General features: G+C 44.2%; 3 protein-coding genes across 7 annotated transcripts in view; 2 read left to right on the forward strand and 1 right to left on the reverse strand.

Annotated features, from left to right (window-relative positions):
- Positions 1–17083, reverse strand: part of LOC126930917 (protein BRAWNIN) — a 732366-nt gene that overhangs the window by 577404 nt on the left and 137879 nt on the right. The window lies entirely within an intron of this gene.
- The window catches only part of CHST11 (carbohydrate sulfotransferase 11), a 310494-nt gene that overhangs the window by 60406 nt on the left and 233005 nt on the right, over positions 1–17083 (forward strand). The window lies entirely within an intron of this gene.
- Positions 1–17083, forward strand: part of LOC126930915 (ATP synthase F(0) complex subunit C1, mitochondrial-like) — a 32593-nt gene continuing 15510 nt past the window's right edge. Inside the window, exon 1 of the mRNA XM_050748501.1 lies at positions 1–17083. This exon is cut by the window's right edge and continues 15510 nt beyond it. Within this exon, the coding sequence (XP_050604458.1) occupies positions 867–1277 (411 nt within the window). The 5' untranslated portion in view covers positions 1–866 and the 3' untranslated portion in view covers positions 1278–17083.

A 17083-nucleotide genomic window follows, 5' to 3' on the forward strand; every position in this document is an offset into this window, starting at 1 on the left:
TGGGCCAGGGTAGTACCCTTCCTTGACTTAGTGTTTGAAATTTGAAACACAGAAACTTAGTCTTTCTGTGCCATGTCTCACATACACAGAGGGAATACTGGTTGCAGTAACTTTGGAGAGAGTTAAAAGGTGGTATTTTATATATTCGGGGATTATTGTTAAATTCGAAAGTAAGAGGAATGCAGTTCAGACTTCACAGATTTGGGAGGTAAATCTCCCCCACCCCCAGTGTTTGCATTTGGTTTGAGTGTCTCAATTACCTTTCCAGAACGTTTGTGAAATTAAGGTGGAAAAAATAATTCTGGCTTAGGTACTAATATATAACCCCTGTGTGTTTATGATGAAGCCTTCACCTTTAAGATTCTCGTTTGGAATCCTGGGCAACACAACCAATTTTCTGTGTCATTAACTTTTTCCTGTAACACCAAAGGGCAGGAGGATGCTGGTCTCCACCTTTTCTTTCTCCAAGGCAGGTTGAACGACCATCTGTGCCATAAGATGGATGAGGCCGGGTGATCCTCTTGATTTGGTATTTGTGTCTTCACGCAAGAATCTTTGCTGATTCCAATGCTCGATTCACTGAAATGCTCCCTGCTGTTCTCTGAATCGATGATGGATTAGTTGAGGTCTTTGTATTCATTATTGGCAAGGTTTTGAGACAGTCCGTTAAGTGCAGGAAGAATTCTGGCAGTGGCGTCCGAAGGCCAAGGCTCGGCAACCTGGGATAAGTCACCGTCTGAGTCTGTCTGTGTTGCTGTAAAGGAATACCTGAGGCTGAGTCATTTTTAAAGAAGAGAGGGTTAGAGCTGGGCAAGTGCTGTGGGCTTAGCAGGGGCTGCAGGGCAGTGGGAGTGCAGGCTTAAAAAATGCAGACCCCCGGGGCACCACTCATTTCTCTAGCTCTGATCCACTGTGGTACCAGGGGTCTAATCAGGCTTGTGTCTGCCTCCCTCTTGAATAGCCCAGAGAATTCATCTAAACAGCCTTCCTACGGCAGCTGCCTACTCCAGGTGGCCACATGGGAGTTCCAGATCAGTGTTGTCTCCTGGGACGCTGACACAGCAGCCAAGTTTGTTGGTGTTGGGGCAGCCACAGTTGGTGTGCGTGGTTCAGGGGCTGGCATTGGAATGGTGTTTGGCAGCCTGATCATTGGCTATGCCAGAAACCTGTCTCTCAAGCAGCGGCTCTTCTTCTGTGCCATTTGGGGCTTTGCCCTGTCTGAGGTCATGGGGCTCTTCTGTTTGATGGTTTCCTTCCTCATCGTCTTCGCCATGTGAGACTCTGTGGGGGTCACCTGCCTGTGCCTGCTGCTGCGACTCCACACCATTCCTGGTGCTGGGAACATTTTACAACATTTCTCTAAAAGCTTTACAACATTTCTCTAAAAAAAAGAAAAAAAAATAGAGGCTTACTTGGCTCACGGTTCTGCAGGCTGTACACGAAGCATGACGGCAGTGTCTGCTCTTGGTGAGGGCTTCAGGAAGCTTCCACTCAGGATTGAAGGCAAAGAAAAACTGACTTATCACATGGTGAAGTAGGGAACAAGAGAGAGAGGGGAGGGAGGTGCCAGGCTCTTCTTAACAATCAGCTCTTATGGGAAGTAACAGATCAACAACTCACTCATTACCCCAGGATGGCAAGAGCTGCCCCGTGACACACTAGACCCCATGTCCCACATTGGTGATCACATTTTTTTTTTTTTTGAGACGGAATCTCGCTCTGTCGCCCAGGCTGTAGTGCAGTGTTGCGATCTCCACTCACTGCAAGCTTCACCTCCCAGGTTCACGCCATTCTCCTGCCTCAGCCTCCTGTGTAGCTGGGACTACAGGCGCCCGTCACCATGCCCGGCTAATTTTTGTATTTTTAGTAGAGACGGGGTTTCACTGTGTTAGTTAGGATGGTCTTGATCTCCTGACCTTGTGATCCGCCTCTCTTGGCCTCCCAAAGTGCTGGGATTGGTGATCACATTTTAACATGAGATTTGGAGGGGACAAATATCTGAACTATATCAATGGGTCACTTTGTGCCTCAGTTTCCTCAGCGGTAAACTGGAGTAAAGAAGGATATGAAGAACCAACCTGTTAGGATTGTTCTGAGGATGAATGAGATGGCCATTGTGAAAGGACTCTGGGCCGTCTTAATGTGGTGTCGTATTATTGAATGAACCATCTAAATTCATGGCCGAATCTAGCCCATCTCCCGCTTTTGAATAGCCTGCAAGCTAAGAATCGTTTTTATATTTTAAAATGGTTGGGGAAAAAAAAATCAAAAGAGGAACAATATTTCTTGACACATGAAAAGTCTATGAAATTCAAATTTCAATGTCCTTAAATAAAGTTTCGCTGGAACTCAGCCATGCTCCCTTGTTGGTGAACTTTCTGTGCCACTTTTGTGCGATAACGGCAGAGTTGAATAGTTGCTCCCGAGACTGAATGGGCCTGCGAAGCTGAAGGCACTTATCTGGCCCCTTACAGGAAAAAATGTGCCAGCCCCTGATGTAGAACAGTGGTTATCGTAGTGGTTATTGTTCATCTTGTAGCAAGATGAACTGGGTTCTACACAGAGATCTTTCTCTCTGATGGTGTCAAAGCTTGGGGAATGCTGAAGCTCTCGAATTTCTGAGGAAGAAATCAAAGCTAGTTTGTTTTTTTGTTAATCCATTCATTCATTCATCATTGTTTCACCAAATATCCTTTGAGTTCCTGCTGTGTGCCAGACACTGTTGGGGTGGTGAGGAAAATGCAGTGACACAGGAGAAAATGCCTGCCCTCCTGGAGCTTATAGTCTAGTGGGAAGAGTAAGATAATATACAAGTAAAAACTCCTGACCCACCTGAGGGTGATGGATGCTCTGGCAGGGCAGGGGGAGAGAGTGAGGACTGTCAGGAAAGGCCGTTATTGAGAAGACCATAGGTGATGTGAAGGAGATGGAGTGTGAGCCCTGAACCTACATGATGGGGCTGGGGCAGGGGGGAGACTGCTTAGGCAGAGGGAAAGGAAGTTCAAAAGCCTTGGGGTGCAAGCATTGGAGATGGTCAAAGGAGAGCAATGTGCACAGAGCTTTTTTGTGTGTTTTAAAATTTCAGCATTGGCTACAGAGCTGTGGTAATCTGATATATGGTCCCGTTTAAAAAAAATTATTTTATCTTCAGAACAATAGGAAACATGAAGGGAGACCACGTAGTGCAGTGGATAAGAGAAGGAGTTTCAGGCAGATAAGAGGTGAAGCTCAACCTTGGCAGTATTGACATTTAGGGCTGAACAAAATCTTTGTTGCAGGATGCTGTCCTGTGCAATGGAGGCAGTTTAGTAGCATTCCTGTCCTTTACTTACTAGATACTTGTGATAACCAAAAATTTCTCCAAACAATGTCATATGTCCCCTAGGGGCAAAATTGGGGCAAATGTTAGTTGGGAGAATAGAGACACTGACTCTTGTTTCTCTCCTGTTCACCTTTTCTTCAGCAGAGAGCATGGTGTCTGTTCATATCCTGGTGAGAAGTATATGATTTATGTGATTGGCTCAGATCCTTGTGTTAAAATACAAGCTACTAAAATGGTTATCTTTGCAATTTTTTCATTGCATTTTTTTCTCTTACTAGTCGTCATCCCTTGTGTGTGAACAATTTCCAAATTGACCTGTGAAGCAACGAGGTGGACATCATTTCTTCCATCCACTTTCAGGCATGGTTGGAAGTGGAGGGCCTAAGGCTTACGAAACATGCCTGAGCCCCCTGAGTCCATGCTTTTGGCCCATCTGAACTCCAGGAGGGGAGATATACAGATAAAAGAGTGAGGTGCTTTCATACTGTTCCTCTGAGGCTCCCTGGTAACATGCCATCCATTGAAAATTGGCCTCTTTGCCTGGGGGAGCCCCTAGTATGAGTTGATACCTAAGTCACCACTGGCCATGCTGAATTAAAGGATGCCTTGCTGTAAAGAGGAACGGAAGCTCAGGGCACCAAGTGGAAGGGGCGCATTAGGAGAGCCTAGCAGAAATGTGTTTTTGAATTTGTGTTCACTGTTGGGCTCATTTGGATTGATTTCCTCCACTCTACCTTCTATCCTGTGCCTAGGTTGATCATGGAGCGAAATGTTCCTGTTTGTTCTTCCTTCTAGAGTTACGAATGGTAAAAAGACAGTAACTGATGTTTACTGAGCACTTCTTAAGTGCTCTAAGCTCTCTTCATGCATTCTCTTTCCCCCCTTCCAAATCCTCTCCATCATGGCTGTTATTGCCACTTAAAGATGAAGGCAGAGCCTTGAGAGGTTTGGTAATGTTCCTAAGCTGAGTGGTTAAGTAACTAGGGGAAGCTGGAATTTGATCTCTGCAGCCATTTTCGTCTGCAAAATCTTGGATGCACCAGGAGAGAAGCCCAAGAATTGTCCTGTGAAATTAAAACTGCACCCCAAAGCTCAGCCCCTGGGGGGATTCCTGGGCTCCCTCCTCAGAGCCTTTTATTGCATCCACGCTTGGATGAGTCTCTCGAAGCCAATTTAATCCCGGTCTGTCTACACGAGGGAGCAGCAAGCTATTGACAGCCTCATTTTATGGTCATCAGTGCCCTCTTCCTTCTGAAGCTTGTCAATTTTAATGTCTGGAGAACCAGGAGGTGGTGTAGGGGCTTCCAGACCCCTGTTTGCAATCACCACTTCTAGACCAGAGCTTCTCACACTTAGATGCGTGTGGAATTCCCTGGGGTTGGAGTTAAGCTGCAGGTTGTGATTCCATAGGCCTGGCCTGGGGTCTGATCCTGCGTTTGTAACCAGCTCCCGGGTGATGATGTGGAGGCGGCTGTCCTCTGGCCACACTGAAGTCCCTAGTTCTAGATGCCATCACCCTCACCCTAGATGCCATCACCCTCACCCTACTTCAGAGGCTGTATCAAATTCTTAGAAGAGAAATATTTTCTCAAAAGAGACCTGGGAACCTGGCTCCAGGAAGAATTCCATCACTGCGGGAGCGTGGAATCGGAGTGATAGAGGTGAATGACAAGGATGTGGTGTTCCTTGAGCTGACTCCTGATGAGCTTGGCGAAATGAAGCCAGACATTTTATAATTGGTCACTTTTGTTTGTGTGGTGTCTAACATTTTTTGAATACCTACTGCGTGTCAGTGCCTTTTCCTGCTGAGGATCGTACTGGGTAACTTTGGATCTAAGGTCACTTTGGCAGTGAGAAGTTCCCTCCTCTGAGTCAAGACCACCTTTGAGCCCAGAAATGGTAGCTCACGCGTGTAATCTCAGCACTTTAGGAAGCTGAAGTGGGAGGCTCACTTGGGTCCAGGAGTTCAAGATCAGCCTAGGCAACATAGTGAGACCCTGACTCGACAAAAAGTAAAAAAAAAATTAGCCAGGCGTGGTGGCACGTGCCCATATTCCCTGCCACATGGGAGGCTGAGGTGGGAGGATCACTTGAGCACAGGAGTTCAAGACTGCAGTGAGCCGTGATTGTGCCACTGCACTTCAGCCTGGGGGAGAGAGCGAGACCCTGTTTCAAAAAAAATAAAAATAAGGACCACTTTTGAGTCAGCAAGTGTGACAGGAGCACGTGAGTAGGAGGGAAGATTTGGATGATACACATGTTGTCATGCTATATTTCCTTCACTAATTATATGGGCTCAGTAAGGGATATTCAGAGGTTGTCAGTTGCCTTTGTGCCAGATTCAGTTGGACTCTGATAGAGACCTAGACAAATATAATGTCTGTGCACCGTGTTCCCGGAAGCACTTAGAAAGATCCCGGGCAGATTCACTGGCATAGTTAACACACCCTGGACTTTCCCTCGCCCTGCATATGGTGGCTTATGAGAAGAAAGCAAAGACTAGAAAATCATTTGTGTGTCACTTTGCAGGAAAAACACTTCAGGTAATGAGACAGGATTTGAGTGGAAGGTGATTATCACCAACCCTTCATTCATTTTCTACAAAATAGTCAACATGCAGTCTCCCAAGCTGCATAATGAATGTAGCATCCTTCAGCTGGGGATATTGGGAGGGCTTATTTCTTATCTGTGATCCAATATTAATTTGCCTTAAACAAAAGAAGCAATTTACTGTGTAATTATGAGGTTTATGGTGTTTCTACTAAGTCCTTTCATCTTTGAAAGATGGTGTTATGCATTTTAATAGAAACTATTGTTTTCTTAAAATCTTTTCTCTTCTTTCTTTCTTTTTTTTTTTTTTTTTTTTTTTAACTCTTTCTTCTCTTCAATCAGATTATAGAGTTGGAGCAAATGTCATGATGAGCTTTGAGGCCCAGACCTGGTCTTTTGAGGGGTGTGTGTGTGTGTGTGTGTGTCTGTTTCTTTCTTCATAATAGTCCCAACCGTAAACAGGGGTATGGCACAATACTTCTTATGAACAAAAGTGCTGTTTGTCTACAAGGGGAATTGAGCCTACATTAATTGTATTTAATTAGGATTTTTGTGCTGTCCGTATGACGTTTAACCACACTGTCAATTATAGACTTCCTTTAAGGAATTTCCAGGAAACCCCCTTACCGTAAGAGTTTAAATTAATGTTTTGCTAGTTTAATGACAGCAGTTGGGAAAGGAAGCACCTTTCAGACCATTAGCTAAAGCCAACTTCCATTAAACTTAGAAGAGGGCACAGCATGATAGATGGAGATCTGCCCCAGTGCGTCATCATAAATGCCTCGAGTCAGCCCCAGGATGGATTTTGACCTCAGTGGGGAGAGGTTTGGTTAGAGGGTTGGGTAGAACCCCCTAACCTGTAGAAGAATCTAGAAAAGTGAGATGAACGCCTTTCTCTTAAGGCTGTCACTTATCCAATTCCAACTCCCTCTTTAGTAACCACCTCCCTGCCTCCCAGTGAAGTGACCCCAGGGAGCCAGTTATTATGGCCCTACTTGATGGATAATTACTGGTTGAGGCTTGATTTGACACCAGCATTTTGCATGATAGCCTGTTAGATTTGCTTGGCTCAAAAATTGATATTTTCATTCCTCTAAGGCTGCAGCATGGAAACATGGTTGAGTGGGGTTTGCCAAGATGGGATGATTTCTTGTGCTGTGGCAGGACCAGGGCAGCTGTTCTGAGAACTGTTTCGGCAGAGCCTTCACAGTTGGTTTTGTTGAAGGCTTTTCTGCAGGTGCAGAGTTGGTTCCTAAAGGACAACCTGGTTTCCTGGTTTTCCTAGGAAACTACTTATGGAGAGTGCATGTGTTTAATTTAGGAGGCACAGCTGTGCAAGGGACTGGGACTCCGTCAGGGAACGGGGTGCAGGAGCCCTGTGTTCCTTATGTGTCAGCTTCATTCCTAGTTGCTGGTGTCAGAACTGATCAAAGGTGTCTGTTGTCTTTCTGCACACACATGCTACAGGCAGTAAGGGATGAGGTAGCAAAACTAGTTCACTGCTTATCGGCTGGGAGGCTTCAGGAAAGTCTGTGAACTACTGAGCATTAGTTTCTGCATCTGTCCAATGGGCCCAATGGCACCTGCTCTGCTCATTTCTCAGGATCTTACATGCCACACAAGCTAATGGAGAAGTAAATGCTTTTTAAGCCTAAAGGAATGGGCATGGGTGCTTTCAGTGAGAGGCAGTAGGACGAATCGTTAGTGATTAGTTTGCCCAGTAGGAGCAGCAGTTGTTAGTATAAGAAGGGTGGGTTAGTACATGGGTAGTGGTCAGGAGGAGCACCACTGCTGCTGCTACTTAGCCACTTGTGTAACCCTTTTTAAAAACACAACAACAAAAACCCCAAACCTCTTAGTCTACTATAGGATAGGTTGTTCCAGCATCTGAAATTCCAAAGTACTTGTTGAAGGGGATTCTTAGGATAGCTTAATTTTGTTCATTCATAGGATCTTTTTCCTGGGGCATGATCCTAGCCGTGTTCAGGATAAGCCCTGCACATCAAGCTGGTGCAGTGAAGTGTTCTGTGGCTGGAACTAAATCTGTCCCAGGCTCACAGCATGGGAGGGGGGGTGGCAGGGGTTTTTGAATTCCCCTGAGGGCACTTGGCCTTTGCTTGTATCTGCTCAGGAAGTCAGACAGTCTGCAGCCGGTGGCGTGTGCAGCTACCCCTTCTGTTCTCTGGCCCTGGAGGCTTGTGGTCCTTTTGTTTTAAAGTCGACTGCCTGATGTTCCTTTGGAATATGTGAGTCCAGTGGGAAAGAATAGAACATATTCTGAATCTTAATGGTGGATTTAAAAAATCTATTTAGGGAATCTGAGCATCACTTAATTAGACATGTCTTTATTTCCCCAGCTGCCCTAATTAAATAGTAATCATAATAAGGATAAGGATAATAGCTGATCTCAGTGTCCTGTCTCCCAGTGAAGTTGCTCAATACATATTTGTAGATGAATGACTTGGAGATCCAAAGGAAGGTTTGGAGATTCGCCATTGTATTCAAGTCTACCCTGGTGGGACTTTGAAGGTGAACATTCTTCTTCTCTGGGTCTCCAGCTTTTCCCTTCCCATGTAACTATTTTCTCCTTATCTGCGTGCTTTTCTGCAATGCATATCTGCAACAGGTGAGCCTGGGTGAATATGATTACACGCAGGTTGGTTTTTCTGCCTTCTTTATGGTCTGCATTTTGGGATTAAATCTTCCTGCAGACTTTGTCTGGTCAGCCTGGTTGCAACCGTGGATCTTGGTTTCGTATATTGTCAGAGATGGCAAGGAATTCAAAGATGATCTCGCTTTACCTCTTTATTTTATAAACTCGGGCCCAAAGTGAAATGACTTGCTCAAGAATACACTGAGTGAGTGAGGTGGTCATGGAGAGCTAGCTCTCCTGATGCTTAGCTCTGACCTAATTCCAGGAAGGTGACTGCATCTGGCTTCTGCCCCAAAACATCCTGGGAAGAAATGGTATCCTGCTGAGAGAATGAGGGCTGGATGGAGGTGTCCTGCATAAGGGCGTCAAAGTACTTCACTCTCCTCTGGGAATCCCACAGTGATTCTTTGATTGTATGCCCACTGAGGGAAAGTTGATTTGAGTGTACTCCACTGTTCGATTGAAATGGGCCTCTTCTGTCCCCAGCCTGGTGAGTCGTATCTTGTTTCCCTGCCAGTGGGCATTTTCTGCCTTTATCCCCGCTCGTGTCTGCTGAATGGGTCACCCAGGCTGGAGCAGGCTGAACTACAGGCTAATGACATTGGCCTAGTTCCTGCTTGGTGGTGAAATCTCAGACAGGGTCTTATCACCCTCTCTGTGCCCGGAAAATTAGACTCTCCTGGAGCTTATAAAATTGGGATGTCTGTTTCCACTAGCATTTCTTTCCCAGTTATATTAATCAAGAATGTGAAATTAAATCAAGATATTCCTTATGCCGGCACCAGCTTCTCCAATACATTTATCTCTGTATTTTAGTATTTGCTTTGGCTCTTTTTCTCAGAAGGGGATTTTTCTATGCAGTTTAGGAGCACAGAGCGAACTTCCTGGGAAAGCCTAGAAATTCAAACATCCTTAGCTGCATAAACTTGGGAAAATCAGTATAATCTCACTGAGCCGTGTTGTTTTTAATCTGTAAAATGGGCATCCGTGTGCCACCCTTGCAGATGTTGTAAGGACTACAGGAGATTGTATGGCGCGTAGAAAATACCTCACTTTGTGTTTGGCACTTAGTGGGTCTACATGTGGAGGTCCGAGCTTTTAAGACAGCCTTTTGCCTGATGTAGATGTATGTACGTGTATTGGTGTAGGATTCTCAGGCAGGCTGACCATCAGAATTACCTGGTGTACTTTAAAATAATCCCAGCATGAGCATCAGATACCTGGGTGCCCCTAGACCACCCACTCATCCGAATCTCCAGAGCCGGGCCCTATGTTCCATCATTTTATTTTATTTTTCTATCTTTTTTTTTCAATATTTTTGTAGACTTGGTCGGGGGGTGGGGGGTGGTGGTCTCGCTATGTTGCCTGGGCTGATCTTGAACTCCTGGCCTCAGGCACTCCTCCTGACTCAGCCTCCCAAAGTGCTGGGATTACAGGTGTGAACCACTGCACCTGGCCCTATTGCATCATTTTGAAAGCTCCTTCTGTAATGTTTTGGATCCTCAGCCACATTTGGGGATGTCTGTAGAATGGGTTTTATTTTTTCTCATCATCCTTGATAAAGGCAAAATGGTGGTGTGGTATAGAAACTTGAGGATTTCAGTCTGATCATTTTTTCATGCTTGATTTGGGCTCTGTTCACATCAAGTTTGTTGGGATTGGTGGGGTAGGAAAGGGGAACAATTAGAAAATAATAGTCTAATAAGAGAAGCTGTGATGCTTGATAATTAGAAATGGAGAATTTGCTTCTTAAAAAGGCACTCTTCATAGTACTAAAGACAACCAGATTATATCTGTTCAGGCCACCATAGGATTTGCCTTCAGATGCAGAAACTTATCTCTGAGATGGCTTTAAGATGGAGTGGTGAGAGTCCACATTCAGTTTCCTGTCGGTTTCCAGATGTGTGGGTGGGGTTTCTCGTCTCTGTCTCTGTCCCTCCTCCTCTGGCTGGCTTAATACTGGGAGAATTCTTATCGCTTCCTGGAGGACCCACATGCTTTGGAGTGAGGGAAGCCAACTTGAATTCTGGCTCCAATCCTTAAATCCCATCTGGAAGCGTCGTATAGATGGGATCTGTTCCCAGCTTGGAATCTACCTGGGTATAACCTGGCACTCAACCTGCGGCCTCATATGTTTTTGTTGAGCAAAGAGAAATATATCAGAGAAGGATGAAAAAAACTCCAAATCAGGAAACCTGTCCATTTCCACTTCCTGGTTCTGTGACCTTCAGCAAGTCATTGAACCTTAGAGAGTGAGCCTTGGTTCCCTTATTTGTGAAATGGAGTCTTCACATTCCTTTGCTTAGTTTTCTCAAGTGAAATACTATTTTATGTAAAAATGCTTTTGTAAAACCACAGAGCAGTCTCACCCTTACTGTAAAAGGAATATTTTGTTGCTTGTTGGAACACTGGTGTTTACTCAGCATTTTTGCTGGTTGTTTACCTATTATCCCTCTCTGTGTTAAACATGGAAAATTATTTGTTTATAAGTTTTCTTTCTGCTTTTTAGTCTTCTGGGAGCTCTGCAGTGTCTAGGCACTTTGAAGAAGGGTTTTCTGGAATTTCACGTGGGTTTCACCTCACCCTATCCACAAAGCCTGTCTTTAGAAGTCCCTGTCTCCCTGTGTTTGCTGGGGTGAAAGACAGAAGCTCTGATCGGCAACCTCAAAGCTGCAGTGTTCAGGAAAGCCAGATATTTTCGTTTTCTTTTTTTGCCTCTCAATTGGAGTCATACGGTGCTGCAGCAAGGCTTGTTTTATGGATTTGTTAGTGACCCAAAGTATTTTTCTTGCGAATAAATGTTACTTCCCACCACAGTGACTTGAGAATAGGAAGGACACATGGAGAGGATTATAAATAGGTTTTGGTGCCAACAGATAGGGCAGACTTCCAGAAAAATTATTTGCATTCACCATGTTTGTTAAATGGGCAATTGTGGAGTGTACAGTTGCTAGCGTTTGTCTGCCTGTCCTGGGGAAGGCAACAGTTCAGTAGTGGCCTGCATTTGACCCTTAAAGAGCTAGTGGGCTTTGCAGCTAGTTCATTCATTTATCCTAATCTAGGATGGACTGTTTAAAAATACATATCCAGCCAGAAAACAGACATAGACACTTATGGGGAATGAGTTCTTGACAGAATTTCAGTATTTAACCATTGGTATGAGCATCCTTCCATCCATCCATTCATCTACTTGTCCACTTTACCATCCATTTTCCATCCGTCCTTCCATTCATCCATCCACTCACCTACCCTTCTACCCATGCACTCATGCATCCATCTGAAGGGGTGGCCTGCCCCTCCACACCTGTGGGTGTTTCTCGTTAGGTGGAACGAGAGACTTGAGAAAAGAAATAAGACACAGAGACAAAGTATAGAGAAAGACAAGCGGGGGCCCAGGGGACCGGCGCTCAGCTTACAGAGGACCCACGCCGGCACGGGTCTCTGAGTTCCCTTAGTATTTATAGATAATTATCTTTACCATCTTAAAGATCAGGGAGTGGCAGGACAATAGGATCGTTTTTAGGGAGGAAATCAGCAGTAAGACATAAGAACAAGGATCTCTGTGACAGGAATAAGTTTAAAGGAAAATCCTGTGCCTTGAGATAAACCTTTTAGCAACATTGTTTCATCCTATCACATGGGGATAAGCCTTGGACAATACCTAGCTTTTCTAGGAACAAAGACACACCCTGCACGCCCAAAATCCATTAAACCTTGAGTTACCACAGCACATGTCTCTTGCAAGGACAAGGTTGGGTGTAGGGTCACAGATTAACAGCATCTCAAATACAGAACAAAATGGAGTCTCTTATGTCTACTTCTTTCTATATAGACACAGTAACAGGCTGATCTCTTTCTTTTCCCCACATCCATCCATCCATCCATCCATCCATCCATCCATCCATCCATCCATCCATCCTCCATTTTGGCAAATGGCTATCAAGCACCTGTTAGGTGCCAGTTCTGTCCTGGGTTTTGGGGATAAAAAGTCAAATAAGACAGGATCTCTGACCTCAAGGAACCTACAGTCTGGGGTGCAGGGTGTTTTCCTAAATTTTAAGTCAAATTCTTCCTTGACACATACCTATTTTTATTTTGTTTTGGTTCTCATCTCTGTGAACAGAGCAAAGCATGCAACCATTGTAACACTTTGATTTGTTTTTATAAACCCAAGTTCTAGAGTTGGATTTCATGGTTTGCATAACTCGGCATAGTGTAAGTGCATGTATTATTAAACAGAAAAAGAGGGAAGAAACGACAATCTAGAAAAAAGATAAAATCTTATGACTGTAATTTATTAAGTAAAGTATCCAATGAAATTCTTTCCTTTTCTCTTTTCTTTTTTTTTTTTTTTCTTTTCTTTTCTTTTCTTTCTTTCTTTCTTTCTTTCTTTCTTTCTTTCTTTCTTTCTTTCTTTCTTTCTTTTTTAAGAGGCAGTCTCAGTTACACAGGCTGGAATGCAGTGTCATGATCATAGTTCACTGCAGCCTTCAACTCCTGGGTTCAAGTGATCCTCGGACTTGTGGCCTCAAGCGATCCTCCTGCCTCAGCCTCCCAAAGTGCTGGGATTACAAGCATGAACCACTGCTCCTAATTCTTAAGAGATATTTTTAAACCTCACAGTGTATACTCTTCAGAATCACTTTTTGAACCTTAAGTAAGTTTAAATGCCAAACACTTTCTAAATATATTTTACTGAAAGTCCAGTTGGGAAGCAGAGGATTCCATCATCTTTTGAATTAGCATGAGGACGACCATTAAAATTCATGATTAAGAGCATGGGATTCAGGTCTGACAAACTTGGGTTTGGATTTCCATTTTGCTGTTCTCTACCTGTGTAACTTGGGACAAATTACTTAATCTCCCTGAGCCTCAGCTTTCCTCTTTATAAAATGGGAATAACAACAGTATTTACCTGAGAGAATTACTATTAGAATAATGTGAGAGTAAAGATTTGCAAAGTACTCAGCAAAGGCCTGGGATGTAGTAAGTGCTGTTTTGATTATTATTAGGGGCAAAGAGATTAGATAGTTAACAAAAAAAGGAAAACCAAATATTGGCCATTGGAGGGTTTCTGTGGAAATAAGATATGTGATGCCTTTTGGTATTACACAACTAACAGTCTCCTGAGAAATCGTAAGGTTTCTCACATAGCCCTTATTTGCATCTTTGCTGATTTTTACCAAGCTGTTTTTTGCAGTTCAAGGGTTGGTGGGAAACGTTTGTATGTGTAGGGGGGCGGTGGGAGGAGAAAGAGTGTCGAGCCTATAAACAGTTATTCAGATTTTCAGCTAATTTTAGCACGAATTAGATTTTAGGTTTTTAGCACGTCTTTTCGGCAGGCCACCCCACTTAGGAGAAAATCCTATTCTGAAATTAATTTCAACAAATCAGAAAGGCAAATTGAGCTGTATCTGACTTTTTTTTTTTTTTTTTTAAGGGTTGACCAATGAGTTGACTTTTATGTAACACTTGAGGCAAAGAGTTCAGTGTCATGGGAATTATTTTCACAAATGGATCATTTTCTTTTAAAAAAAAAAAAGAAAAGAAAAGAAGGGAGAATTTCTCTTGGTGTTTTTGTTCCATGGAAGGTAGTTCTACATACTGTTTATAGAGGCCTTGATCCTTTTTAAACTTAAGGAGCCCAGTTGGCCTCTATCGCAATAAATTGAGCTCCATATAGGGGCTGAGGGACATTTAATTTATGTGCCTGACTCTTTTCCCCAGTTCAGCCGGCTACTTCCTGGGATGGTGTTCTTGATTGATGGCCCTTCTGGCATGTTGTGCTGCTGGGATGTCTTTTGAAGTTTCTCCTCCAGGCCTGAGGTTTGCCCCTGTGAGGTGTTAATGGGCTTCCTGCTGGGGCTTTATTTGTGAGGGGTGCTTGTTAGAGGGGGCTTGATGGGCCAGTGGGGGCACCAGAGCGCCAGTTCTTCCACTCTGAAGAGTTGACTCTCAGGCCTTGGACTCGTGTTCTCAACCCACTGCAAGTCTTGTTTTTATTTCTGCTCCTCAGGTAGAAATGTTTAGCCTCTGGGGGTTCTGAGAACCCTGGCAAGTTTTGGGAGTGTGTGATCAGGCCCAGCCAGGGAAGGGTTGTTCTGAGAACCCACACAGACAAGTGGACTCCTCCCCACAGGGGATGGCAGGGATTTGCAGTGAATAACAAGGGGTTGAGTCTTGAGCAAGATGGCCCAACCCCAGCAAGACATACCTTGTCCTCTTTTCTCCCGGGTTGTCGAGGCCTCTATGTTCTCCTTCCTGGGTCCTCAGCGGCCTGACTGCCTCTAGTCTCCCCTCCCAAATTCCATTCTCCTCAGCACCACATGGCACTCTTTCTAAAATGGCTCTCCTCCCACCAGTTCTTTCATGGTGTAACGAGTTGAATTGTGTCTCGCCACGAATTCCTAACCCCCAATGTCTCAGAATGTGACTTTATTCAGAGTTATATAGGGCCTTTAAAAAGGTGATTAAGGTAAAATGGGGTCATTAGGGTGGACGCTAATCCAGTCTGACTGATGGGCACAGCAAGAAGGTGGCCGTCTGCAAGCCAAGGAGAGAGGCCTCAGGAGAAACCAGACCTGACCTGCCAACACCTTATCTTCCAGCCTCCGGAACTGTGAGAAAATAACTTTGTTGTTTAGGCCACCCAGTCTGTGGTACTTTATTATGGCAGCCTGAGTGGATTAATATACATGGCTACCTTGACCGATAGGGTACATTTCCAGCCTCATGGAGTGTCACAGGAGGTCTTTTGTCTCTGGCTGCTGTCTGCCTTTCTGACCTTGGGCAGAGATCTCTTCTCTTGCCTGAGAAACTACAGATCCTTTATGACTCAATTCTAGGCTACCTATTCTGTGAGGCCCTCTGAGACCATCCTTCTCTCTCTCTCTCTCTCTCTCTCTTCCCTCCCCACAGATGTGGGCCTTCTGTATACTTCTGAGAACCTTGAGGGTAGAGATAGCACCTAGCTCTGAGCCTGTTAGTTCATCTGTGTTTATTGAATTAGTTAAGACTTACCCTTTGTTGTTTTGTTTCCTTAGAAAGCTACCCACCACCCCCAACTTAGTGCTTTATTAGAAAAGATGATGTATTAGTCTGTTTTCACACTGCTGTAAAGAACTATCTGAGACTGAGTAATTTATAAAGAAAAGAAGTTTAATTGACTCACAGTTCTGCATGGCTGGGGAGGACTCAGGAAACTTACAATCATGGTGGAAGATGAAAGGGAAGCAAGGCACGTCTTACATGGCAGCAAGAGAGAGAGTAAGGGAGGAAGTACCACACTTTACAACCATCAGATCTCATAGACCTCACTCATTATCATGAGAACAGTATGGGGGAAACAAGCCCCATGATCCAGTCACCTCCCACCAGGTTCCTCCCTTGACATGTGGGGATTACAAGTGGAGATGAGATTTGGGTGGGGACACAGATCCAAACCATATCAGATGATAAACCTTGATTTTCCACAGGGTGTTAATAGCTTCACACAGGTATGTCCCAGATGATGATGGTTATGTCCATGATAACACTAGTAATTTTAGCTAGTATCTACTGAGCACGTTCTGTATACCAAACAAGCATGTGCCCCACCTAACCATCGCAACACCCTTTCAGGTAAGTGTATCTTCAAGTAAACTTGAGCCAGCTTCATCTGGGAGATGGCATAGCCCAGCTGTGAGCAAGAAGATTCAAAAGCTATAGGCTTCTTTGCCTCCAGATCATTTCTGGCAGGCCTTGACATTCCAAAGCAGATTTTTCTTTAGGTGCCCAATCACATAGTAACATTTCTCTTTTTTTTTTTTTTTTAAATTATTATTCTACTTTAAGTTCTAGCGTACATGTGTACAATGTGCAGGTTTGTTACATATGTATACATGTGCCATGTTGGTGTGCTGTACCCATTAACTCGTCATTTACATTAGGTATATCTCCTGATGCTATCCCTCCCCCCTCCCCCCTCCCCACAATAGGCCCCGGTGTATGATGTTCCCATTCCTGTGTCCAAGTGATCTCGTTGTTCAATTCCCACCTATGAGTGATAACATGTGGTGTTTGGTTTTCTGTTCTTGTGATAGTTTGCTGAGAATGATGGTTTCCAGCTGCATCCATGTCCCTACAAAGGGCACGAACTCATCCTTTTTTATGTTGGCATAGTATTCCATGGTGTATATGTGCCACATTTTCTTAATCCAGTCTGTCACTGATGGACATTTGGGTTGATTCCAAGTCTTTGCTATTGTGAATAGTGCTGCAATAAACATATGTGTGCATGTGTCTTTATAGCAGCACACATAGTAACATTTCAATGAAACTGGCGAGAAAATGAAACCTCCTTTAATTCACTCTTCATTTGCAAAGGTAGGAAGAAATTGTTCAACAACAACTGTGTTCAGTAGAACCATCATGAGTTCACTGGGCCCCCCTGCAGCTTGGGGACCGGGTGGCCAGTGCTGTTCTTCCACCTGCCACTATTTAGATGTGGAAAAAGAGACCTGGAGGAGTTTTCCAAGATGTTGTCAGGTTATAAGAAGAGCTAGTGAGTGCACTGGACT

Source organism: Macaca thibetana, chromosome 11, assembly GCF_024542745.1.
Source record: "Macaca thibetana thibetana isolate TM-01 chromosome 11, ASM2454274v1, whole genome shotgun sequence".
Classification (NCBI taxonomy): domain Eukaryota; kingdom Metazoa; phylum Chordata; class Mammalia; order Primates; family Cercopithecidae; genus Macaca; species Macaca thibetana.